The sequence below is a fragment of the Choloepus didactylus genome, chromosome 1 (assembly GCF_015220235.1).
Source record: "Choloepus didactylus isolate mChoDid1 chromosome 1, mChoDid1.pri, whole genome shotgun sequence".
Lineage (NCBI taxonomy): Eukaryota > Metazoa > Chordata > Mammalia > Pilosa > Megalonychidae > Choloepus > Choloepus didactylus.
Window position 1 is genome coordinate 246,238,466 of NC_051307.1, and position 26,381 is coordinate 246,264,846.

General features: G+C 45.9%; 1 protein-coding gene across 1 annotated transcript in view; it reads left to right on the top strand.

Annotated features, from left to right (window-relative positions):
* The window catches only part of COPG1 (COPI coat complex subunit gamma 1), a 30,069-nt gene extending 4,331 nt beyond the window's left edge, over window positions 1-25,738 (top strand). Inside the window, exons 9-24 of the mRNA XM_037802985.1 lie at window positions 807-964; window positions 1,065-1,198; window positions 3,082-3,149; window positions 6,190-6,378; window positions 8,453-8,548; window positions 10,483-10,726; window positions 11,449-11,524; window positions 12,532-12,635; window positions 13,165-13,290; window positions 13,583-13,651; window positions 16,696-16,838; window positions 17,131-17,302; window positions 17,925-18,022; window positions 20,094-20,232; window positions 20,455-20,553; window positions 25,242-25,738. Coding sequence (XP_037658913.1) covers window positions 807-964; window positions 1,065-1,198; window positions 3,082-3,149; window positions 6,190-6,378; window positions 8,453-8,548; window positions 10,483-10,726; window positions 11,449-11,524; window positions 12,532-12,635; window positions 13,165-13,290; window positions 13,583-13,651; window positions 16,696-16,838; window positions 17,131-17,302; window positions 17,925-18,022; window positions 20,094-20,232; window positions 20,455-20,553; window positions 25,242-25,372 — 2,046 coding nt within the window. The 3' untranslated portion in view covers window positions 25,373-25,738. The remainder of the gene's footprint in view (window positions 1-806; window positions 965-1,064; window positions 1,199-3,081; window positions 3,150-6,189; window positions 6,379-8,452; window positions 8,549-10,482; window positions 10,727-11,448; window positions 11,525-12,531; window positions 12,636-13,164; window positions 13,291-13,582; window positions 13,652-16,695; window positions 16,839-17,130; window positions 17,303-17,924; window positions 18,023-20,093; window positions 20,233-20,454; window positions 20,554-25,241) is intronic.
* Window positions 25,739-26,381: the final 643 nt, after the last annotated feature.

The window sequence follows — 26,381 nt, forward strand, 5'->3', positions numbered from 1 at the left end:
ATTGTGCTACCATCACACAGTATTGTGCTATCCATTTCTGAATCTTTATAGTCATCCTTAGTAAACGTTCTGTACTCTAGAAGCTGCTTGTCAGCTGCTGCTGAAATAGTCAACTATTTTGATAACCAGCCTAGTATTGTTTTATGGTATGTGATGTTGCGATAGACCTGGCCCCGGCAGGGAGAGAACTTCCTAAATCTGGGCCTTTGCCAAGCTGGCTCCTTTAGGGACGTGTGTGAAGTGACTCTGCTAAGCAAACAGAAAAGACAGGAAGTAACATTTCCAGAAGGAGGAAACCCTAGGCTTCTGACCCTACAGGCCTGGCTTGGCCATTACCAGACATGAGTCCTTGGGCAAATCAATGGGGATAAGAATATATACCTTCAGGGTTGTCATAAAGTTTAAGAAGTCACAGCTCCTTACCACACAGGACAGTGTCCTGGCCCTGGCTTCTCCCTTCCCTCTTTCTGGTAGAAAGATACCCCACCTCTTCCTTGTCTGTCATCTCTGTGCTGTCTATTGTCCCTCCACCTCTGTATTCATGGTGCCTGTCAGAGCTCTCACTGAAATTGGGGGTGGGAGTGAGAGCTACAGACTCACTCATGTATCGTAAGCATTTGTGCCAGGGCTGTATGTGCAGAGGATCTCAGAGAGTGGTTATGGCCACTCTGTGACATAGCTGCATCCGTGTCCATCTTAGAAATGAGGAGGGTGAAGCCATGGGAGCCCAGGGACTCACCCAAGGCCTCCCAGGTAGTAGACCGGAGCTTCACATGCTTGTGCTCTCTGCTGTCACTGTCCTCTAGTACCACGCCCTGGGGCTCCTGTACCACGTGCGTAAGAATGACCGCCTGGCTGTCAATAAGATGATCAGCAAGTTCACCCGGCACGGCCTCAAATCACCCTTTGCCTACTGCATGATGATCCGGGTGGCCAGCAAGCAGCTGGAGGAGGAGGATGGCAGGTAACGGAGCTTGTCCCTCGCCGGGGGGGATGACACCTCATTCATCCTATTGGGCTGGGCCACTCCCAATGTCCTCTTGCTGCCCCCTGTTCTTTTATAGCCGTGACAGCCCACTGTTTGACTTCATCGAGAGCTGTTTGCGCAACAAGCATGAGATGGTGGTGTACGAAGCTGCCTCTGCCATTGTCAACCTGCCAGGCTGCAGTGCCAAAGAGTTGGCCCCTGCTGTGTCAGGTAACCATACAGTCCTTCACCCCCTCCACACATTAATTGAGCGCCTGCTGGTGACGAGGCCCTGGCACTAGGGGAAAAAGAAAGGCCCTCAAATCAGTCACAGTCTAGTGTTAAGAAAAGGACTTAGTACTTACCAAGCACTTGCTCTGTGCCAGGCCCTGTGCTGGGGCCCTTTCCCTATACCACATTTTGTGGGGGTGGGGTAGTTTTAATTCCAGCGTACTGCTGAAGAGGCTGAGGCTCTGGTTAAGTGGCAGAGGTTTGGTTTGGATCTGCTCTAGAACCTGCTGGGCCGGCAAGGCCTGGGAAGAGGACCTAGTGGAGGACCTGAGGGTGCATCTGCCCTTCTCTTGGTTATTTATGAAACCAGTGCCTGCTTACGAGGCGCTAAGCTGTCAGGGGTGCAAAGGGGGAGAGCAATCTAGAGGGATCGCTCAGAGCAGAGACAGGGAAACTGACCGCCAGGTTGGACTGCTGGCTCTGCCACTTTTACCAGCCAGGTGTCCCTGGGCAAGTCCCCTCACTTTCTTTCTGAAGTATAGATGATAATCATACTTATTGCATAGATTGATGGTTGGGCAGCAAACATCTTTAACATACAAATTGCTTAGAATAGGACCTAGCAACAGAGTGGGCACAACTGAACAGCTTGCATTTTGCTGTTATTGTGGAGGATACAGCAGCCGGAGCTCTTGGAATCCAGTCATTAAATAGTCAGTGCTTCCTCTGTGCAGGACCCTGGGCTATGTGTTGAAGCCTCACTGTATATCAGCAAGTAGGAAGTATGTGATGGTGTGCTAAGTGGTTGGTACTGAAGAGTGGGTTCATTGAGCAGTTGGAAAAAGAATCTCAGGGGTGCTAAACCCAGATTCAAAGAGTGGGAGAGAAGGGGAGAAGATTCTAGACAGGCCAAGCCCAGTGAAAGCAGGAGAGTTAGATTTATGAACTTTTAGGGATGAGTGGGCATCCTGTTTTTCTAACATTCTCCACAGGATCCCTGTTTGAGGGCAGAAGTCTTGCTTCCTCTTTGGAGGAAAAAATAAAAGAATTAATGAATTCAGTAAAAGAATTAATGAATTTCATTTTTAATGAAAGACATTAAATAAAGCAGAGCCTTCAAAATAAGGGCTCTATTAATTTAAGAAAAACAAGAAAAATAAATTTTTAGGAGAATAAAAGCCAAGTTATGAAGAAAGGAAGATGGATATTCTGCCAAGTGGTAGCCATGTTGACTTCCATGATTGAGTGCAAAATTTAGCTCTGAGCTTTCTGACAGTCAAGGCTCAGGGAGGGTTGTGGTTCCTGACGTAGGTCTCATGGCATGTTAGGAAATAAGCCAGTGGTTTAAGACAGGATCTTGTTTTTTTTTCTCCAGAGAGAATTGTACTGGTTTCTGTGTACACAGCAGGAGAGCAGAGTAGAATTTTACTTCACAGTGGTTAAGGTCTGGGGTTTCACCCTGATTCTGTCCCTTCCTGGCTGCTGAGCTAAGTTGATTCAGTCACTTTACCCCTCTGTGCTTCAGTCTCCTTATCTGTAAAATGGTGATCATAGTAGCAGCTGCTTCGTATGGTGAGGAATCAGTGATCAAGGGCTGCCAGGTACTTAGCTCAGGCCTGGCTCAAAGCAGGTGCTCAGTTTACCACCGATGACAGCCACCAGGTTCCCATAAACACAGTAAGGCCTTCCTGTGCAAGGCTCAGTGCCAGGGAGAGGGGCGCTCTCTTCCTGGGCTGGGGGCGAGTCAGCAGGAAAGCGCTGAGCAGAGGGTTTGAGTCAGCACAGCCCCTTGTACCCATCCATTCCCAGAGACTCTCCCCTAAGGACTCCCAGCTGCTGAGTAGTGGGGGGTAGCCTGGCATGAGGTGTCTGTCTCCCCACAGTGCTCCAGCTTTTCTGCAGCTCACCCAAGGCCGCTCTCCGCTACGCCGCAGTCCGCACCCTCAATAAGGTATGAGCTCGGGGTTAGGGAGAATGGGGATCTAGCCTCTTGGGAGGGTAGGGGGAGATGGGCCTGACTGAGCTGGAGGTGTCTCCCAGCCCCTGACCTGGGCTGTGAAAAGTATAGCCCTGGTCGCAATTACTTTTTTCCTGGTGGAGCTCTCACCTGGCCAGACTGATCATGTGAAATGACAGAATGGGGGTCCTGCTTTTTTTTGGTTTGTTTTTAATTTGAAATAATTTCAAACTTACAGGACATTTGGAAAAATAATAACAAACTCCATATAGAGAACTCCAACATAAATCCATTCCCCCAACTACCCAGATTCACGGATGTTGACATTTTGCCACCTTTGCCCACCCTTCCTCCCTCCCTTCTCTGAACATTTGAGAGCGGGTTGCACACATCATACTCCTTGAACACATAATACTTCCATATTCATTTCCCACGAACAAGGATATTCACTTATGCAACCACCTTAAGTGCAGGTATCACATTCAGGAAATTTAATATTGATTTAAAGCATATGTCCTCCATTCCAATTTTTTCGTATGTCCCAGTATTGTCCTTTGAGCCTTTTCTACCTCATTCTTAGATCCCATCCAGGATCGTGCATTGTATTTAATTGTCAGTATTTCTTTAGTGTCTCTTTCTTTTTTTTAAATTGTGGAAACATACATACAATATAAATCTTCCCATCCCAACCCCTCCTGAGAATACCATTCAGTGGAATTAATCACATTCACACTGTTGCAGTACCCTCACCCCCATCCATTACCAGAACTTTCCCTTCTCCCCAAACAGAAACCCTACACTCATTTTGTATTATCTCCCCATTGCTTCTACCTCCCACCCCTGTACTCTACTTTCTGTCTCTGAGTTTGCGTAGTCTCTGATATTTTCTCTGTAGTTAACAAGGGGCTTAAAATTGACATCCCAAATCTATAACAATCTCATTTGCTTTCATACCAACTTAATTTCATTGGATACAAAACTATGTTCCTCTACCCCGCCTTCCCTCCATCTTTATGTAGTTCCTGTCACAGATTACATAATTATACATTGAGTCTAATTCCATTGATTTAACATTCCATTTTATTTATTTGCCTTTTAGATCTTGTAGGAAGTAAAAAGTAGAGTTATAAACAAAAAATACAATAGTATTAATATTTGTATTTAACCATGTCATTATCTTTACTGGAGATCTCTGTTTCTTCATGTGGCTTCAGTAAATTGTCTACTGTCTTTTCCTTTCCACCTGCAGAACTCTCTTTAGCATCTCTTGTAGGGCCAGTTTACTGGTGATGAAGTCCCTCAGCTTCTGTTTATCTCAGAATGTCTTATCCCTCATTTTTAAAACACACTTTTGTGGATATAGAAATCTTGGTTGGCAGTTTTTTACTTTCAACACTTTAATATGTCTTCCCAGTGCCTTCTTGCCTCTATGGTTTCTGATGAGAAATCAACACATAATCTTATTGAGGCTTCCTTTTGTTCTCTCTTGTGGCTTTCAGAATTCTCTTTTTTTAAATCTTTTGTGTTTGACAGTTTAATTATAATATGGTGAAGTGTATTCTATTTGGGTTTATCCTGTCGGGAGGTCATTGAGCATCTTGGTTGGGTATATTTCATATCTTTCATTAAAGTTGGAAAGTTTTTGGCCATTATTCCTTTGAACATTCTTTCTGTCCCTTTCTCTCTTTCTTTTTCTTCTGGGACTCCCACGATGCTCAGTGGTGTCCCCCAGGTTCCTCAGGCTCTGTTAACTTTTCTTAGTTCTTTCCTCTCTCTGCCTCTATGACTGTAACATTTTAATTGTCTTATCTTCAGATTCACCGATTCTTTCTTCTGCCGGCTCTAATCTGTTGTTGAACCCCTTGAGGGAATTTTTAATTTCTGTTGCTGTTTTCTTTAGCCCTATTTGTACCTTTTCATAATTCCAATCTCTGTTGATAATTTATGTTCATCTTTCATTTTCCTGATTTCCTTTAGTTCTTGGTGCATGTTTTCCTTTAGCTCTTTGAGCATGTTTAGGATCATTTTTTAAAAGCTTTTGGTCAGAATGTCCCAGGTCTGATCCTCTTCATTCATGGTTTCTAATGCTTTAATCTTCTCCTTTGACTGAACCATTGCTTCCCATTTCTTGATATGTTCTGTGATCTTTTGTTGAAACCTGTATAGTTTGATATTTTAATGTGTTATCACTGGAATTTAGACTCTGAGGTGCCTATTTCTTAAACTCATATGCAACCTAATGTCATGGCAGCTTTCCTTGAATGCCAGGAGCTAATTTTTAAAAAAAGAAGGAGGAAAAAAAGAAAGGATCCTTCCCAGACCTTACAGATTCACTTGTGCAAGCGTTCTCCTTCAGGGCTTATCCATACAATGAGTTTAAGAATAACTCGAGGCCAAAGCATAGGGTCCTCCCTGATAACATTCTACTCCTGTGTCTTCTCTTGGGCATGCTGTTGACATGGATACAAGTGTCCACATTTCCCTAGGCAACAGTTTGCTCTTGTTCCTGGGCACTGCACTGTATGTCCTACAGCCAGCAATCTCTTGCCCCAGACAGCATGACTTGACTGCTCTTCCACAGCATTTTGTAGGAGAGTTTTGTGAGCCACCTTCTATATGCAGGGCAAGTTCTGGGACGACAAATCCCCCAGGCCACCACTAGACAGATTGGGCCAGGCATACATGCTCCCAGTATGTGCACAAGGGTTGCTCCACTCCCTCCGGCACTGGAACTAGGGATCCACACGGGGACGGTGGGCCATCTCCTCACTGAGCCAGTGAGGGATGGGTGAGGGGCCACCCCAGGTGCCACAAAATCTTACCACTTTCAGCTAGCCTTTTTCCTTGATTCGGCACTCAGCCTGTTACTGCAGTCCTTTAACTGTTTTTTGGAGCATTGAGAAAGAGGCCTCTGCCAGTTCTTGCTGGTGGTTCAAAGTTTCTTTTGGGGAGTGGGAGCCCTGAAGCGTTTCATTTTGCTATCCTGATTGGGGTCCGGCCCTGCCCTCTTTGTCTCCTTTTCCTTCCCAAACAGGTCGCCATGAAGCATCCCTCCGCAGTGACAGCCTGTAACCTGGACCTGGAGAACCTGGTGACGGATTCGAATCGCAGCATCGCCACTCTGGCCATCACCACCCTCCTCAAGACGGGCAGTGAGAGCAGCATCGACCGCCTCATGAAGCAGATCTCCTCCTTTATGTCAGAGATCTCCGATGAATTCAAGGTACCCGGCGGAACCCTCTAGAACACCTGCCCTCCCGCCATGCGCACCAGCCCCCATACTGGGGTCGACCCAAGGGCCAGTCAGGAGTGAGAATCCATAGAGGCTGGCACATCTCCCATCTTAGGTGCCTTCGTCTGTATTGGTCCTCGGCACCACAAGACCATCCGCTCTGAGTCCACGCAGGATTCCTTTGAAAGTTCCTTAAGTACTTCTTGAGTAGTGGCTATGTCTTAGGAGTGAAGGACATCGCAGTGAACAATGTAGCTGCTCCATGGAGTTACTAGGGAGGTGAGATAAACACTAAACAAGGAAACAAACAGATTGCCAAGATCATCTCAGACCGTGGTAATTTGATGACAGAAATAACAGAGGTTGCCAGGATCATCATGGTCTGGGAAGGCTAAGCCAGGATAATGCAAGCAAGCCAGCCTTGGGAAGATCAGGGAGAAAAGACAGAGATTGACCATAAACAGGAGGGAGAGACATGGCCAGTGAGGGATCACGAGCTTTGGGGATGGTGGTGGGTGATGAAGTCAGAGAGTAGGCAGGGACCAGATCAGTTAGGACTTCGTGCATCATGATAAACAGCTTTGATTTATAGGGGGAAGGGGGTGGTGGATTTTATTTTTTTTTTGAGCAGTTTATTCGCACCATACAATCCATCCAACATTTACAATCAGTGGCTTTCAGTATAATCAGAGTTGTGCTTTCCTCACTTGGGGGATTTTTTATGTCTTTTATTTTGAACTAACTATAGATTCCCAGGAGGTTGCATACTAAGTACTGTGTGCTCCTCCCCCAATCCCCTGCCAATATCCCGCACACCCACAGTACAGCATGGAAACCAAGAAATTGACATTGACACAATCCATACATCTGCACTCATTTGTGTGTGTCTTTGTATGGGTGTGTATGACTCTGTGCAGTTTTATCAGATGCGTAACCACCACCATCATCAGGAGACTCTAACGTTTATAGTCTCACCCATCCCTAGACCCTGGCAACCACTGATCTATTTTCAATTTCTATGATTTTGTCATTTCACAATTGCTATACAAATGGAATCATGTATGTGATGGGACAGTTTTAATCAGGGCAGCCAATAATACAAATAATTGTAGCATGGTGGGTTTATGGTTTATGGTTCATGCAAAGTGTACAGAAACATACTCCGCCTGTGGGTTACAAAAATGTTTCATGAACTGTCAAGTGACCCAGCAGGTGTGGTCTGCATGTTAGAAAGAGCCTTCTGGAACAATGTGGAGGATTCATTGGAGTGAGGAGATCAGAGAGGAGAAGACTGTCACAGTAGATCAGAAGAATGGTGACAGCAGTCTCACCTGGGCAGCGGGAGGAGGGGGAGGGGATGGACCTGAGAGCTCTTCAGGAAATAAAGCCAGTTGCCAGGGCATGGGGTGAGGGATGCATGTCATCAAAGATGACCCCCTTTTCTAGTTTGGTTTGGTAGTGGTACCACTGATCAGTTTGGGAAGGATGAGGAGAATCAGATCTTGAACAAGGGAAGGAGGAAAATAATGGGACTATAATCATAGACATGATGAGTTGAGGTGATGTGGGCAGCAAGATGGAGTTGTCTAGGGTAGACAGAAGTTCAGGTCTGGAGCTCAGACAAGATAAAGATTTGGGAGTCAGTGACGTATGAGGTAATCAAAGCCATTGGAGGAGATGAGGTTGCTGACGAGACCACGTATGGGAAGAGATGGCCAAGGACAAACCACCAAAGTGGCAGCCTTGATGACAGAGGAGCAATCATCAGGGGATAGGGAGAGAATCAAGACCAAGTTGGGCGAAGAGGGAACTTGTAGACTTTTCTTGAGGTTTGAGTAGAAGAGCAGAGTTGGGGGGCCCAGAGTCTGAATTTGGGGCTGTGGGACTGCTGTGGCTGAGCTCCAGGATGTGTGGCCCCTGGTGGGCTTCCTTTCACCTCCTTGCCCTTTGGGCCACCCCAGGGCCTGGCCTCACCTAGGAAAGGACCCAGTTGGCACTTAGTCAATTGAATACATCTGTCCTCGCAGCAGGGAGGCTGCTGCTCACACATGTCTGTCTGACTCAGGTCGTGGTTGTCCAGGCCATCAGTGCCCTGTGTCAGAAGTATCCTCGCAAACACGCCGTCCTCATGAACTTCCTGTTCACCATGCTGCGGGAAGAGGTAAGAGCGGGGCCCTCTGGGGCACACAAGGTCACCTGACACAGGCAGTGAGTGACTGCCCAGCTCCAAGCTAAGAGCCTCTTCTTGTAACCAGACCAAGCTGTTGCCTAGGTGGAAGATTTCCTAGAGCCTGAGGTCTTTCAAGCTCTTTGTGGACCGATGGTATGAATGTGCACCTACTGCAGTTCATAACTGTGGTAACTCTAATGACTCATCATCCTGGCTTGAAAGGTACCACAGCTGCCCTGAGGTTATGCTGGTGCAGAAGATGGGGAGGTGTATGTTCTCTATTGGCGTGGACCTGTGTGGAAATAGCCAGAGCCTTGCAGGTGTTCAAGGGCGGTTTCTTGTGAAACTGATGCTAATTTTGTGAAGTTGTTTCTATTTTTATCCCTGACATGAATTAGCAGTGTACTGAGACAACCTTTCTTGGATGTCTGAACAAAATCAGTTTAGTTCAGAGGCGCAGATGCTGATTATTCATGATACCCAGATATTCAGTCCCCCTGCCCTCCAACCCCAGAGTGACCCTTGGACCAAGACCACAGAGTAGCCAGGGCCTTGGGGGTCTTTGGGTTTCCCAAGAATGTTAGAAGGGAGAAGGGCACTCAGGCGTAGTGAGCCTTCAGTGAGTGACCTGGCACTCTGTAGCCTCTCTTCACAGCATACTCTGTCTTGTGAGTTTCATAGCAGTCTACCTTGTTGGTAAGTATTGCTTCCCCCCTTTAAAAATCAGGAAACCGAGGCTCACAGAGGTGAAGTGACCTGCCTGCGGTCACGTGACCAGTAAGTGTCTGCCAGCCTGGCTCCAAAGCCTGTGCTTTTCCCCCAGGCTTCCCAGGGAAATACCTGGTTCTGTGTCATAGTTAAGGGTAGGGCTGATCACTCATTAGACCTCAGCACTTTGGCACTGAGGCCTTGTCTTCTAGAAGCAGAGCTGTCGTTCTTGCAGAGGGGCTAGTTATTCCTCCTGGACAGAATCTTTCTGCAATTCCTCCGAGTTTCTTGGGGCCCATCAGGCTGGCTAGCTGGCTGGCTGTAGAACTGATATGAACGATAGTGTGATAGTATTAGAAGGTTTACAGTGTACCTGCACACATGCTTTTTAAAAAACAGCTTTATTGAGATACAATTCACTTTTCATACAAATAACATTTATTCTTCAAAGTAGCTTGCAAGGTAAGCACACTAAGGGTTCTTATTGTCCTTATTAGGAGGGTTCCTGTGGTGCAGCTAATGCCCTAAAACAGAAGTTGTGATCTGGTAACAGTGGGGCCAAATCCGGTCCACAGACAAGTTCTATTTAGATTGTACAAAGTTTGAAAATTTTTGAATCATAGGCAGCATTTTAAAATCAGGATATTTCATATTAAAAAAAAAAAAACAATAGATGTCACATTTCTCTTGGAAAATCTTGTACTATCTTGCAACACTTGACTGAGTAGAGCCTGCCTTCTTTCGAGCGGATGGGCCCTCTCCATTGCCCCATGGTTCCCATCCAGCCTGCTTCATTTAATAAGGTTACGTGCCTTGGCACCTGTGTCATTACAGTCTGTGAATAGGAGAACCCAGATTTGAACTGGAACCTTCTGACTCTCAATTGCCGAATTCTGCTCTTTGTCTTATCTCGAAATTGGGAAGGGAAGGAGGACCCAAAATGTTTCTGTCATCTACTATTGGAAGCGGAAAGGCCCCAGTGAGCATGCAGTCTAAGCCTTTTGTTTTACCCAAAAAACATGAGAGGTCCAGGAATTAAATGACTTACTTAAGGTCACATCAAAAGTCGGTGGCAAAGGTGGGACAAGAAGCCAGGTCTCCTGCCTCCAGTTTCTGTGTTTACACCACAGTCCCTGGCTCCGGGTAGGCTCTGGGCCTCAGCTACTCCTGGAGGGAGCAGCCTCCATGCTCAGCTCCACCCTCCTCCCTGGCTGCAGGGTGGCTTTGAGTACAAGCGTGCCATTGTGGACTGCATCATCAGCATCATCGAGGAGAACTCGGAGAGCAAGGAGACGGGGCTGTCGCACCTGTGCGAGTTCATCGAGGACTGTGAGTTCACCGTGCTGGCCACGCGCATCCTGCACCTCTTAGGCCAGGAGGGGCCCAAGACCAACAGCCCCTCCAAATACATCCGCTTCATCTACAACCGAGTGGTTCTGGAGCACGAGGAGGTCCGAGCAGGTGGGTCTGAGGCAGGGCCGGACGTGGGCTTGTCCTTGTACTCGAGTGGCTGTCCCAGCAGACGGACCTGTGCGCTGTCGGAACCCACTCGCCTCAGAGGCTCAGGTTTTTATAACATCGTAGGAAGGGGCTTAGAGCTCATCGAGGTGTGTGGTTCTCAACCCCTTCATTTTGTTTTACTGATTTATTAGTTTTTTAAAGTTTCATTACCTGCTGGTGTTTAAATTCACCCTCTTAAAGTGTGTGTTTAACCATCATATTTTAAATTTTATTTTGTATTTTCTGTTCTCTTCTCATGTCCCCACTGGACAGATTATATTCTTCCAGCAATCTGTATTCATTAAATAATAGTTCATTTTCTCATTTATATTAACTTAAGGCTTCACTGTGAACTGAGGCTATTTGGATACAGAAGCTTGAGGTCGTAGCCAGCTTCTGTGGCCTCCTCATAGTGGATGATGAAAACAGCTCCTGGAACCCTGGAAGGAGCCTCTGGTGTCCTTGGGCTCCCTCTCCACCAGATGGATGAGGACCTTGAGGCCCAGGAGGTGCCGAGATCCACCCAGGATGTTCATTGTGCTTATGGCTGGCTTGGGCCTGCTGGCTCGAGGCCGCTTGGCTTTGGGGCTCTTCAGCCTAAAAACTGAGTCTGAGCACCAGGAGTGCCCAAACGGTGTATTGCCAGCATGCATTAGTAAATCCTAGTTGCTTCATAAACACAGGCGCAGTGAGTGCTCTGGCCAAGTTTGGAGCCCAGAATGAAGAAATGTTACCCAGCATCTTGGTGCTGCTGAAGAGGTGAGTCGAGGCTGTAGGGCCCTTGTAGATAACCGTTCCCTTGGGCCCAGGGGTTTTCCTTCTTTTTTCAGCTGCAAAGGGGGAGAAGACTTATATAACTATTGATTGTAGGGAAAATTAAAAAAGAGAAAGTATAGAAAAGCATGAAAACAAATATCATGTAAAATCCCACCACCCAGAGGTGACTATTAACTTGGGAGCTTTTTTTTTTTTCTTTTTTTTTAAAGCAGCTTTGTTAAGCTGTAACTCACCTATCATGCAATTGTTCCATCTAAAGCGTACATTTCTGTGGTTTTTAGTATATTCGAAGTTGTGCAACCATCACCACAGTCAAAGTTCAAAATATTTTCATCGCCCCACAGCGAAACCTGGTACCCATTAGCTGTCACTCCCCACTCTTCCCAAACCCCCTGACAACCACGAACCTACTTTTCTGGATGTTCATAAAAACGAAATCATATGATATGTAGGCCTTTTGCGTGTCTGGCTTCTTTCTCTTCGTATGATGTTTTCCAGGTTCATGTCATGTGTATCAGTACTTCATTCTCTTTGTGGCTGAATACTATTCCACTGTGTGACTATGCCACATTTTGTTTATCCATTTCTCAATTAATGGATATTTGGTTTGTTTCTGCTACTGTGAACATTTATGTAGACGTATTTGTATGAACATAAGTTTTCCTTTCTCTTGAGTGGAATTGCTGGATCATACTGAGTTCTTTTGGACGTATACTACTGGCTCCAAGAGATTGCCACCCTCACTGGGTGGGCTTTCAGGAAAGGGTCTGGGGGAGCGAATGTGGCCATTATCTCCTAGTTGGTCTTATGGGCCCCTCTGTGTGTTCTGATGCCGTCATTCAAGAGTTGCCTGCATACCACATCTAAGACTGAGTTCTTAGCACTTTAAGGGACCTGCTTCCTCTCCCCATGCCCTGACGAGGCCCTGTGGGATCCTCCCCTGCACCCCTCCTGGGCCCCATTCAGGAGCACCTTATGTCCGGCTGCAGGTGTGTGATGGACGATGACAACGAAGTAAGGGACCGAGCCACCTTCTATCTCAACGTCCTGGAGCAGAAGCAGAAGGCCCTCAACGCAGGCTACATCTTGAACGGTGAACCTTCCCTTGGCCGTCCTTGACCTAGCCCCTTACTCGAGCTGTGGACCCACTTGTAGCTCCTGAGCAGGTGCACCCTCCCTGGAGAGGGGAAATCCGAGACACAGTTCTCCTGGCTGGACATCAAGTGATGATGCCACAGCATCACTGTACCCTCAGGAGACCCAGGACCATGTGGGTCACAGCAGTTTGGGTGGCAAGAGCCCACTGGATTGAAACACTAGTCATTAATAAAAACTTCTGTTTTTGTAGTACTTTACATTTTATAAGACACTCGTGTGTGTGTGTGTGTGTGTGTGTGTGTGTACACACACACTCCGCACACCTACCCTGTGAAGGAGTATGTAGATGAGAAAATGAACAGTTACATGACGTACTCAGCTTGGGACCCCAGAGCCTCTATCTTCCTGGGACTCAGTGTGGGACCCCAGAGCCTCGATCTTCCCAGGTGGTGGAGGGGGTGATTCCTGGCAAGTGCTCCGTCACATCTTCCAGGCAGAGTGATCTCTCTCCCACTGGCCTCTAGGTCTGACTGTCTCCATCCCTGGTCTGGAGAGGGCTCTGCAGCAGTACACTCTAGAACCCTCGGAGAAACCCTTCGACCTCAAGTCTGTCCCCCTGGCCACCACACCCATTACAGAGCAGAGAACAGGTAAGCTCTGCACCCCAGCCAGAGGCTCTCAGGGCCAGGCCTCCACTGGAGAATCTGCAGCGGCCATGAAGCCACTAAGCTGTCCAGGATTAGGGGGACCATGCCTTTCTGTCTCTGGCTCTGGGAGAAGAAGACACACATATACACACAGACACTTGCTCTCTTATGTGTTTTCTGCTTCACACTCTCTCAGGAGAGTTTAAATTATAGTCCCTAAGTAACGGCACTGTGGTCACCACCATGCTGCACAGTGACCGGAGTTGTCGATCATCACTTGTGTTTGCTCCTGCAGAAAGCACCCCCATCACAGCAGTCAAGCAGCCTGAGAAAGTGGCAGCCACGCGACAGGAGATCTTCCAGGGTGAGTAACAGTGCTGGGCGGGGCCCTCAGGAGCTGGGCTTGGCCTCCTCAGCCTTGGGCTAGTCGCTCCCCTCAGGAGAATGAATAAAAGTCAGAATGGTTATTTTATCGGGCCTCCCCTGAGTGCTGGGCCTAGAGAGTTCTTTAGACATATTATCACATTTGACCCTCAGAGTTAAGAGATGGAGGTTATTAAGTCATTTGGTGTCTGAGGAATTGGAGGTTCAGAGAGATGAAGCAACTTGCCTGAGTTTGCACAGCCAGAGTTGAGGGGATGGGATTAAGATTCAGATCAAACTGCCTCATACCTTTGCCGCTCAGCCTTGGTTTCAGGGACTCTTGTCCCTGGAGCCCAGGCCAGTTCAGAACGTCTGATTCAGCACACTTGGGGTCCTGAGAAACTGGTATTTTTCTCTTAGGTTCCAGATGTATTTGGTCCATGTTGCTTGTAAGTTTTTCACTTAGGTTCCCATCTGTCTCTCTGGGCTTGTGTTTTTTAAGTGGAAGACTGCGTCTAACTGCCAGGCCATTTTATCCTCATCCCCACCCACTAAATTCCTACCTTCATGGACTAGCACAAACCCTTCTCCTTCCTTGAAGCCCTCCCTGATCTCTGGAGCTCGTCACTCCCACCCTAGCTCTTCTGTCTCCTCTTAAGTAGTTCTGTGCAGTCCTTCACGTTTTGTCTTTTATTTTCTGTATCAGAGCACATAGCACATTGCTTTCCTACCTTGCACTAGGCTCTTGATCATTCTTGGAGTAAAAATTAAATCCCCCCCCCTTTTCCATTCCATTCCAGAATATTATCCTTTGTTGACGTAATATTTTTCAAATTCAAAGAATCCTGAGTTAACTGGGATCACTAACCCCAAACCTTTCCTTCTGTGTTAGTTTCCTATTGCTGCTATAACAAATTGTGACAAACTAAGTGGCTTAAAACAACACAAATGTATTATTTTATAATTGTGAGGCCAGAAGTCCAAAATGAGTCTCACCATGTTGAGATGGGCGGTTTCTAGAGGCTGCCTGCATTCCTTGGTTCATGGCTCCTTCCTCCATCTTCAGAGCCAGCAGCATAGCGTCTTCCGGTCTCTTTCTCCGACTCCAACCTCCTCCCTCCCTCTTAGAAGGACCCTTGTGATCACATTGGGCCCACCTAGATAAGCCAGGCTAGTCTCCCCTTCTCGAGATCCTCAATCACGTTTGCAAAGTCCCTTTTACCACGTATGGTAACATATTCTCAGGTTCCAGGGATTGGGATGTAGACATTTTAGGGGAGTGAAGGGGCTGTTCTTCTGTCTATCACACCTTTCAAGGAACATTCCTTCTTTGACTCTTAAAAGGTATGAATTCTACTTTTAAACAGATCGTCCAAAGCCTAACATTTATTAAGCACGTTTAATTCCAGGAACTTTGCTAGATTTTGACATTTATCGCCTCATTTATCTTCATAACAACCCTGTGAGCAGAATTCTTATATCTATTTTACAAACAAAGAGTCTGAAACGCAGAGGCATGAACTGATATCTTCTAACAGAACTCCCCAGATGGGAAGTGGTAGGGTCAAAGACTTGATGCCCGATGAAATAAATTCCGATAGGAAAGCACTCTGGGGCTCAAGGTCCTGGTGGCTCGGATGTCCCTCTTCACGCCCAACCTGGCTCTTTCTGGGCTTCCATTGCCAGCCACACTCATTAGATACAGCCTTTCAGGCTGCAGAGCTCTGAAGCGATGGTGCAGGCTGCCTCTTTGTTGGGGAGGAAAGCAAAAATAATAACAAGAATGCCTGCTTTCTCTATATAAATCTGAACCAGGAATTGAGTGCCTCCTAAGTCCAGGACTCATATCAGGTTCCTGGCCTCAGTCCCCTCTTCCTGTCCTGGAGTTCAATCAAATGGGGAAGCCAAGTTGACAGTGTTAGAGCAGCGGTCTTCAAATATCAGTATACATACAGAATCATCTGTGGAAACATGTTAGATATGCAGATTCCTGGGCTCCAACCCCAGAGGTTCTGATATGGCAGATTTGGGATGGGTCCAGGAATCTGAATTTTTAACAAGCCCTTCCAGACGATTCTGCTGCAGGTGATCCGTGGACCATAATTTGAGGAATCCTGCTCTAGCCTGTGGAGGAAAGCAACAGTCATCATGGACTGATACCATGGGCAGACATCTGCCGGGTGTCTCCTTAAAATTGGTTATTCTCTTCAGCCCACAAGGAACACCAGACCAGGGTGGCACTCCATGGTCCTGGAGCCTGGTACTGGAACTTGGCGATGAGTGCAGGAATAGGCCTTACCAGATGCCCACAGTCCATTCTAAGTTGGGTTTTCTATAAAACTCTGCTTCTGAAATGCTTCTTCACTGGTTGTTCATCTTAGCTGACAAATGTATAGGACCAGTTTGTTCTCTTGCCCAATTTTGTAGCCATAACAGCATTCATCTCGTCTTTCCATTCTTTTCTTAACTTCCACCTTATTTTTTTTCCTAACTTTTTTTTTATTGTGGTGTAACATATATGCAACATAAAACGTCCTGTTTAACCACTTTCAAATATATGATTCATTTGCCTTAATTTCATTCACATGTTATGCTAGTGTCATCACCATCAGTTACCAAAATTTTTCCGTCATCCCAAATGGGAACTCTGTATCCATTAAGCATTCGCTCCAGTCCTCCACCCCCTGTTCCCCCATCCCTGGTTCTACCTTAAGAATCCTTGCTGAGCCTCTAAAGTTGAGGAAGTCTTCAGCTGGGATTAGGTTTAGGATGTTGGGGTCTCCCAGACAGTTTTTTGTGTATGAGGTCTTTCGTGGGGAAGAGGGAAAGTATTCCTGGTAGGTAGCCCAACTGGAGCAAAGTCAGGGACCTGAGAAAATGTATAGATATATTCAGGAAACAGAGTAGCCCGTTGTATACCTATAGCCGTCCCATCTTAGGTAAGGTGGAAGACTATGGGAATTCTTCATGAGAATTTATTCAAAACCTTCATAAGTTGCTCTGAGAACCAAGGGACTGAGTGACCGTGTGGCCTGTGGGTTTCAGAGCAGTTGGCAGCGGTGCCAGAATTCCGTGGGCTGGGGCCCCTCTTCAAGTCCTCGCCTGAGCCCGTGGCCCTCACTGAGTCAGAGACGGAGTACGTCATCCGCTGCACCAAGCACACCTTCACTGACCACATGGTGTTTCAGGTGAGCAGGGACGGCTGAGACCTCGGGGTGGTCCCAGGTCTGATGGGTCTTGTAGGGTCATGGCACACCGAGGTGGTCGGGAGCCCTATTGGATGACATGGTCTGTCACCAAGCAGTACCCTCTTGCCCCAGGACCTTTCCTCCTGAGTGTAAATACGGACACAGGGAACCTGGGGCAGGTGACTGAGAGGGGAATCACCCTGGGTGAGAGGTGAGCCCTCACAGCTCTCCCTCTGTGGCCCAGCTTGGACCTAGGACAAGGTCTAAGCTCCCCCTCTCCCACCCCATCCAGTTTGACTGCACTAACACACTCAACGACCAGACTTTGGAGAACGTCACAGTGCACATGGAGCCCACTGAGGCCTATGAGGTGCTGTGCTATGTGCCTGCCCGGAGCCTGCCCTACAACCAGCCCGGGACCTGCTACACACTGGTGGCACTGCCCAAGGAAGACCCCACAGCTGGTGAGCTTCTCTCCAAAACCACCCTGGCCTCCTGGGAGTCCAGGGGCTCAGTACAGGGTAGGAAGCTTCAGCTCCTTGATTGCAGTCCTGAGAAGAAGAATGGCACTTTTCGTATATTGTCTCATGTAGTCTTCATAGCACACCTACAAGGGTAAGTGCTACTGTCCCGATTCATAAATGAGGAAACTGAGACTCAGGCTAAATGACTTGTCTGAGTTCATATGGCTGGTAAGAGGCAGAAGGCAGGTCTTTCTGGTTCTCAGACCATTATACCCTGTCGTCTCCCAAAGAGACAGGCACAAACATTTAAACATGCCAAGTTCACTCCTCCCAGGTCTGGGCTGGTGAGCCCAGGACTCTTCTGTGGACGTAGCCATCCTGCATCGACTCTGCTTTCTTTTCTCTTCCTTCCCCATGAGGGAATGCCTCGGACCCATGACTTGACTTTCCTGTGCTACAAGGTGGTGCACTCTGTGCCAGTTTGTGGGGTTGGAGTGGCGTGTTGCTGCTACATGTCATCCAGCAGAGGCCTAGAGAGCAGGCTGGTGGCCCTTCTGCCCTTGGGAGGAGCTCATCCCCCAGTGGTTGGGGACACCCTGACCCCCAGCCTTTCTTCCCACAGTGGCCTGCACATTTAGCTGCATGATGAAGTTCACTGTCAAGGACTGTGACCCCACCACTGGGGAGACCGACGACGAAGGCTATGAGGATGAATATGTGGTAAGAAACTCATGTCAAGTTGGGGCCTGACCCTGCAGAACAGCTTTTTTTTTTTTTTTTTGGCATTATAGCACTCCTAATTTTTTATTTTTATTTGTTATTTATTTTTACTTATAAAAATACATGCTTATTTGTAAAAAAAGAAAACTTGGGAAATAGAAAGAGAAAGTATAAACAAATAGGAAAGCATTATCCTTAATCCTTGGGAGTTTTTTTTAGGGAATGGTGTAGAATTGAGGTCATCCTGTACATTATAAAATCTTGCTTTTTTCCACGTAACATTATAGTGGATGTATTTTCTCATAGCATTACAAATACTTCATAAACACAAATTTTTAATGGCTTCAGAATATTCTATTAGATAGATTTATCATAACCCACTTGACTGTTCATTTCTCTAACGTTGGACATTTGGGTTTCTAAATTTTCACTATTTTTTAAAATTTACAGAGTTTAAATTCAAAAAAGTATAAAAAGAGCAGCAATGGAATGTCTTCTTCCCCAACCTTGCTACCAAGCCATCTAGGAGGTTTCCCTCCCAACAAGCAACAATGTTACACCTATTCCATTAAACATCCCTTAGGATACAAATTTTTATTTGGCATTTCAGAGTATTTACTTAGGATAGATTCCTTGAAGGAGAATAATTGGGTCAAGAAGTACAAGCTTGATCTTAAGACTTTTGATTCATATTGTCAAATTGCTTTCTAGATAGAGTTCATTTGTATCTGCTGGACAGTCTTTTTTTTTTTTTTTTTTTTTACTTGTATGGTTGATTTATTCAAACAACATAATTACAAGGAACGTTGAAAAGGGAGTGAAATTTGGTTGGTTTGTACAGGTTAGTGTGAAGCCCCAGTACATCCCAGAGTAATTTGGGCAGAGAATAAAAATGTATTTGCAAAGCCTCCTTTAGGGACTGGGGGAAAATGTGGAAATATTAAATTTCCTCACTGAGGAATTAATGATATTCTCACAAGCATTGGGGGCTACCAATTTAGAAGGCTGAGCACTCCATCTTGGAACTTGCCCTTATGAAGTTTGTTACTGCAAAGGAGAGGCTAAGCCCACCCATATCCATGCTTAATAGTCACCCCCAGAGAACCTCCACCGCCGCCCAGATGTGGCCTCTCTATCCAAGCCATGGACAGTCTTTTTATGCACTGGAATAGCCCTCCCAATTCCACTTCTCTGTGCTTGGATAGAGTCAAGTACAGGATCCTTTGGGCATTTGACCATGTTTGGTGGTTCAGTGCACAGCCTGGGAACAGGCATTGTTAGAAATCCTCATGCCTAGAAAGACAAGTCACTCTGGAGCACAGCTGACAGCCACCATCAAGTCATCCTGCAGCAATAGTTGAGGATGGGCCTTAGCTGAATCAGAAATGACCCAAATGTCAGGAACTGACCTAAGACCAAGTGCACTCCTTGAGAGAGCTGGCTCTGAGTCCTGCCTTCTGCTGACTTTTATTTAGTTCCTGTGAAGATCTACTGGATATATGCATGGAGATCCTTTATGTAGAGTCAGTCCAAGGTTGGTGGGTGGGTGGGTGGGCGGGAGGTGTAATGTATCAGGTTCCGGCAGGGCATAGGCGTATAAGTCAGGCCCTGGGGACTCAGTAGAGGGAGGTGGGAGGATCTCTTCAATCAGGAATGGCCTTTGCTTTTGAGGAGCTCACAGGCCACCAGGAGTGACAAGTCCTCAGAGGCAGACCTTGATGAGAGCATCCCCACAGTTCCTTGATGCGGGATCCTCAAGGCACTGACTCCAGGCTGGCTTCAGAAGAAATGTGATCTCTCAGCTGACAATCCTAGCATGAATGAAATTTTGTTAGGTTGATGCTTGGGGTAAGGCATTTTTCACTGAAGGGACAGCACTGGGCTGTGAGTACCTCAAGGACAGATAGCCAGTCAAGTTGCTGTGTGTCCCCAGAGCCAGGCACAGTCCTCAGCACAGGGCCAGCACTGCCTGAAAGTGTTATAGGAAGGGATGAGTGGATGAATTCAGAGCAGAGGCTCAGGGGTACAGAGCAGGGGATGTGTTCCAAGCTGCCACTCTACCTCTCCCCAGCTAGAAGATCTGGAAGTCACTGTAGTTGATCACATACAAAAGGTCATGAAGCTGAACTTTGAAGCAGCCTGGGATGAGGTAGGAGACGAGTTTGAGAAGGAAGAAACTTTCACCTTGTCTACCATCAAGACACTTGAAGGTAAAATCCTGGGGATGCCATTTCTGGTCTTCTTGCTTTTCTAGACCCTTGGCCACTGCTCACCTCCCACTCGCCCAAACCCCAAAGATTCATGCCACGTCTAGAGCACACACTTCAAATGGCGCTTCTTTCCTTCAGCAGGGTTGAGGGGTGGCGGCGTGGTGGTGGCACAAAGGGGAAAATGGATGTGTGGTGTGATGACACTGGGATTTCTCTCCACAGAGGCTGTGGGCAATATTGTGAAGTTCCTGGGGATGCACCCTTGTGAGAAGTCAGACAAAGTGCCGGATAACAAGAACACTCACACATTGCTCCTGGCCGGTAAGCAGCATTTCCACGGGGCCAGGGCCGGGGTCAGTCACAGCTTGGATGCCACTGGATCCTGGGCTGAGGAACCCCACAGGGAACACGGGGATTCACAGTTCACAGAGTTTAAGGTTAAAAAATATGAGACAATCTGCAAGGGAATGTGTTCCTCCCAGTCCTTGCTACCAGCCATCCAGTTTCCTCTCCAAGAGGCAACCAGTGTTACTGTTACAAAAATGTCTGTATATCCTTCCAGTTATTTTATGGATATAAAAGCTAAGACATATATTTCCCTTTTTTAAATTCAAATGTTTGTATATAAATTGTATCCATGTTGTTCAGCGCTTTGCTTTTCATGTGACGGTGCATTGTGGAGTTCTTCCTTGTCGATATGTAGGACTTCCTTATTCATTTTCTTAGCTGCCCAGTCTTCCATTGTATGGATGTTCCTAATTTTATAGAAGCAGGTCCCCTACTGATGAGCATGGAGGTTGTTGGCAATCTTTGGCCGTTACAAACAGTGCTACACTGAACAGCGCACAAACACACAACACACACTTTATTTTGGAAGTATGCCCTGAGGATATCTGTAAACTTACTTCCTAAAAACGGCATTAACTGGCCACAAAATTATTTCCGAATTGCCTTCCATAGGAATTGTATGCCTTACTCCCCACACTCTGGCCAGACTTTATAATCTTTGCCAGTCTGGGTGGAAAATAGTATCTTTAGAGTAATTTTAATTTGCATTTCTTATATATATTTTTTTTTCATTTTTATTGAGATTGTTCAGATACCATACAATTATCCAAAGATCCAAAGTGTACAATCACTTGCCCCTGGGTACCCTCATACAGCTGTGCATCCATCACACTTAATTTTTGTTCAATTTTTAGAAACTTTTCATTACTCCAGACAAGAAATAGAGTGAAAGATGAAAAAAGAAAAAAAGAAAAGGAAACTCTAAACCTCCCCTATCCCTAACCAACCCTCCTCAGTTGTTGACTCATAGTATTGATATAGTACACTTGTTACTGTTTTATGAAAAAAATGTTGAAATACTACTAACTGTAGTATATAGTTTTGTAATGGTATATAGTTCTTCCCTATATGCCCCTCTATTATTAACTTCTAATTGTATTGTCATACATTTGTTCTGGTTCATGAAGTGATTTCTAGTATTTGTACAGTTGATCATGGACATTGCCCACCACAGGATTCAGTTTTATACATTCCCATCTTTTGACCTCCAACTTTCCTTCTGGTAACATATATGACTCTGAGCTTCCCCTTTCCACCTCATTCACACACTATTCGGCGCTGTTAGTTATTCTCACATCTTGCTACCAACACCCCTGTTCATTTCCAAACATTTAAGTTCATCCTAATTGAACATTCTGCTCATACTAAACAAGAGCATCTACATTTCTTCCACAAGGCAGGAGGGAGAGTCAAAGAAGGTAGAGAGGCAAAAGAAAGAGGAAGCAAAAAAATGACAGCTAGGAAGCAGCAAAAGGAAAAATAACCTTAAATCAAAGTAGAATAAAGAATCAAAAATACCACCAATGTCAAGTGTCTAACATGCCTCCCCTATTCCCCCTCTTATCTGCATTCACCTTGGTATATCACCTTTGTTACATTAAAGGAAGCATAATACAATGATTCTATTAGTTACAGTCTCTAGTTTATGCTGATTGCATCCCTCCCCCAATGCCTCCCCATTTTTAACACCTTGCAAGGTTGACATTTGCTTGTTCTCCCTCGTAAAAGGACGTATTTGTACATTTTATCACAATTGTTGAATACTCTACATTTCACCAAGTTACACAGTCCCGGTCGTTATCTTTCCTCCTTTCTTGTGGTGTCTCACATGCTCCCCACTCCTCTCTCAACCGTATTCATAGTTACCTTTGTTCAGTGTACTTCCATTGTTGTGCTACCATCTCCCAAAATTGTGTTCCAAACCACACACTCCTGTCTTCTATCACCCTGTAGTGCTCCCTTTAGTATTTCCTGTAGGACAGGTGTCTTGTTCACAAGTCTCTCATTGTCTGTTTGTCAGAAAATATTTTGAGCTCTCCCTCATATTTGAAGGACAGCTTTGCTGGATACAGGATTCTTGGTTGGTGGTTTTTCTCTTTCAGTATCTTAAATATATCACACCACTTCCTTCTTGCCTCCATGGTTTCTGCTGAGAGATCCGCATATAGTCTTATTAAGCTTCCTTTGTATGTAATGGATTGCTTTTCTCTTGCTGCTTTCAGGATTCTCTCTTTGTCTTTGACATTTGATAATCTGATTATTAAGTGTCTTGGCATAGGCCTCTTCATATCTCTTCTGTTTGGAGTACGCTGCGCTTCTTGGATCTGTAATTTTATGTTTTTCATAAGAGATGGGAAATTTTCATTAATTATTTCCTGTATTATTGCTTCTGCCCCCTTTCCCTTCTCTTCTCCTTCTGGGACACCAATAATACATACATTATTGTACTTTGTTTTATCCTTGAGTTCCCGGAGACGTTGCTCATATTTTTTCATTCTTTTCTCCATCTGCTCCTTTGCGTGCAGGTTTTCAGGTGTTTTGTTCTCCAGTTCCTGAGTGTTTTCTTCTGCCTCTTGAGATCTGCTTTTGTATGTTTCCATTGTGTCTTTCATCTCTTGTGTTGTGCCTTTCATTTCCATAGATTCTACTAGTAGGTTTTTTGAACTTTTGATTTCTGCCGTATACATGTCCAGTGCTTCCTTTACAGCCTCTATCTCTTTTGCAATATCTTCTCTAAACTTTTTGAATTGATTTAGCATTAGTTGTTTAAATTCCTGTATCTCAGTTGAAGTGTACGTTTGTTCCTTTGACTGGGCCATAACTTTGTTTTTCTTAGTGTAGGTTGTAATTTTCTGTTGTCTAGGCATGGTTTCCTTGGTTATCCAAATCAGGTTTTCCCAGACCAGAACAGGCTCAGGTCCCAGAGGGAAGAAATATTCAGTATCTGGTTTCCCTGTGGGTGTGTCTTAGAAAACTGCTCCACCCTTTGATGCCTCAGGTCTCTGTGCTTTTCTGCCCAGCAGGTGACGCCTGTTAGCCTGTAATTCTTGACTGGTGTGAGGAGACGTGGCCGTGTTCCCCTAGGCTCTCGGGTCTGGTTCTGAATGGAAAGGGCCCCACCCCTTTCCTCCTAGAGAAGAAAGACCCCTCAGGTGGAGGTCATTAGCATTTCAGTGGTCTCTCTCTCTGCTTGTGGTGTCTCCACCCTTCCCAGAGTCACAGCCCTGGAAACTGAAAATGACTGGGGCTTTCTCCACTGAGCCAAAAAAGAAACAGATAGTCCCCTTCAGACCCAGTCCAAGGCGACCCCTCAGCTCTCCAAGGTCAGTCATCACCCAAAGCCTCTGTCTGTTTTTTGGGGCTGCGTACCTGTAGTGAGCAGTTCACACTCGCTACTTAAAACCCCAGTTGGAGCTCAGCTGAGCTGTATTCGCTTGCTGGGAGAGAGCTTCTCTCTGGCACCACGAGGCTTTGCATCTCGGGCTGTGGGGGAGGGGGTCTCACGACTTGGTTCCGCAGGTTTTACTTACAGATTTTATGCTGTGTTCTCGGGCATTCCTCCCAATTCAGGTTGGTGTATGATGAGTGGATGGTCTCGTTTGTCCCCCTGCAGTTATTCTGGGTTATTTACTAGTTGTTTCTGGTTTTTTGTAGTTGTTCCAGGGGGACTACTTAGCTTCCACTCCTCTCTATGCCGCCATCTTGTCCCGAGCCTCTTATATTTTGAATGAAGTTAAGCATCTTCTCAAATGTTTAAGAGCAGTTTGTATTTTTTTTTTCCTATGAATTGTTTTCAGATCCTTTGTCCAGTTTTTTCTTTTGGGTTGGTCATTCTTGTTCAAATAGGAATGGGATATTTTTAAGCATTTTATCATGGAAATTTTCAAATATACCCAAAAATAGTAGAATGAACCCCCACGTGTTTATGCTTCAACAACAAACATCTATACTCCCATCTACCCTCAGATTATTTTAAAGTAAAATTCCAGGTACTGTAGCATTTTAACTGTAAAAGGTTCTGTGTCTGTATGTTTCCTAAGATATAATGACCCTTTGTTTAAGGAAAAAAGGGGGGACCAATACAAATATCATGCCTAAAACAATTAACAAAAGGAGGTGGGTTTTTTGGTTTGGTTTTTTTTTTTTTTTTTTTTTTTTTGGGCTGAGTGTTTATAAACAGGGTTGGGAGGATGAGCTGCTTCAGTGCCCTGCTGCCAGCTGGCAGCCCCCAAGCCATCAGCTTCTTACCGCACTGAAGCAACCCAGTCCCCTGGGGCTTGCAGGCACCTGCTGTTGTGGTTCTCTTGGTGGGACTGTCCCCTTCATCTGTGCTGTTAGATTCAGCCAGCATGCACGAGCCCCTCTGTGACGTCAGGCATAGGCTTTATATGTCCCCTAATTGGTGCCTTGGCAGAAACCTGAAATAGTATGAGCATTATTATCTCCTCTACTCTGTGGTTGAGGATACCAGTGCTCAGAGAGGTGAAGTTACTCACCCAGGGCCTTGCCCTGAGATTGCAGCCCAGCTCTCCTGGTTCCAGGACCACTGCCCATTTCACACACCAAAGCTGCTTTGATTTGTCACTGCTAAATGCCCCCCTCAGCCTAGTCTCCATGCCCCCTCCTGCCTTATACGTCTGCACTTCTCTCTTCCCTTTTAGGTGTGTTCCGGGGTGGACATGACATCCTGGTGCGCTCCCGGCTGCTTCTTTTGGACACAGTGACAATGCAGGTGACAGCCAGAAGTGTGGAAGAGCTGCCAGTAGACATCATCTTGGCCTCTGTGGGCTAGTGGGCCCGCCTGCGAAGGCCCGACTCCTATCCCTTTCCCCCCCAACACTACACAGAAGTCATGCCTTCCTCATGAACCCAGTGGAAACCCCTGCCCCAGCCTCTGTATTCAAAAACAATTAGGAATCATTGAGGATTTTTTTTTTTTAAGATTCCCCTTCACCCCTATCCCCTCCCCAGACTGCTAGGAGGTATTTTTTTTTTTTTTTAAATAAGGGATAATTTTAGCTTCTCTTAGAACTTGCTGCCCTGCCTGCTGGGGAGGGAACATCACAAATGAATAAAATGTTCTCAACTTCTTTTGAATTTCTCTGTCCCCAAACAAACTATCTTATTCCTATAAATAAATTTGCATGTATTTATTGAATGACTGCTACTTCTGCAGACTCGTGTTCAGGGGTTCCACCTTGCCCTTTGTGGCTTCCCCACCACCAAGTAGAGGACCTACTTCATCCCCTTTGTGCCCACAGCCCTTTGGCTACTGTATTTACCATGATATGGGACCCTTTCCCACTAGTGGATGTCCCCAGTATCAAACCTAACATGCATTGAGTTCATACTCTTGTTCCTGGATTCTCACAGCCACCCCCCCCCCTTTTTTGTGTGAATAACAAATACATACATTTTATATATATATATAACTTTCAAAGTGAAATTTAACAGTAGTTAGCAATTTCAAAGAATGTTACAGGTTACAGTGCCACAGTTTCAGTTGTTTCCTTATTGTGAAATACAACACATACACTGAAAAGTGATAACTTTCCATGTACAATTCAACGGGTAGCTGTAGAGCAAATTTCAAAGAATGTTATGGCCAGCCCCTTTTATAGGTGATGGAAGCCCCAAAGGATGTACGTTACCTGAGTATTACCTAGCTAGCATCAGGTCTCAGGTGGAGTTTGCCGTGGAGTTTGCCCTGGGGTTTGCCTGGCTCGCGGGTCAGTCCAGTTCAGTGAGTGAACGAACCAAGGGGAAGAACGCAGCTTCCTAGAGTGTTCCCTTTCGGCTAC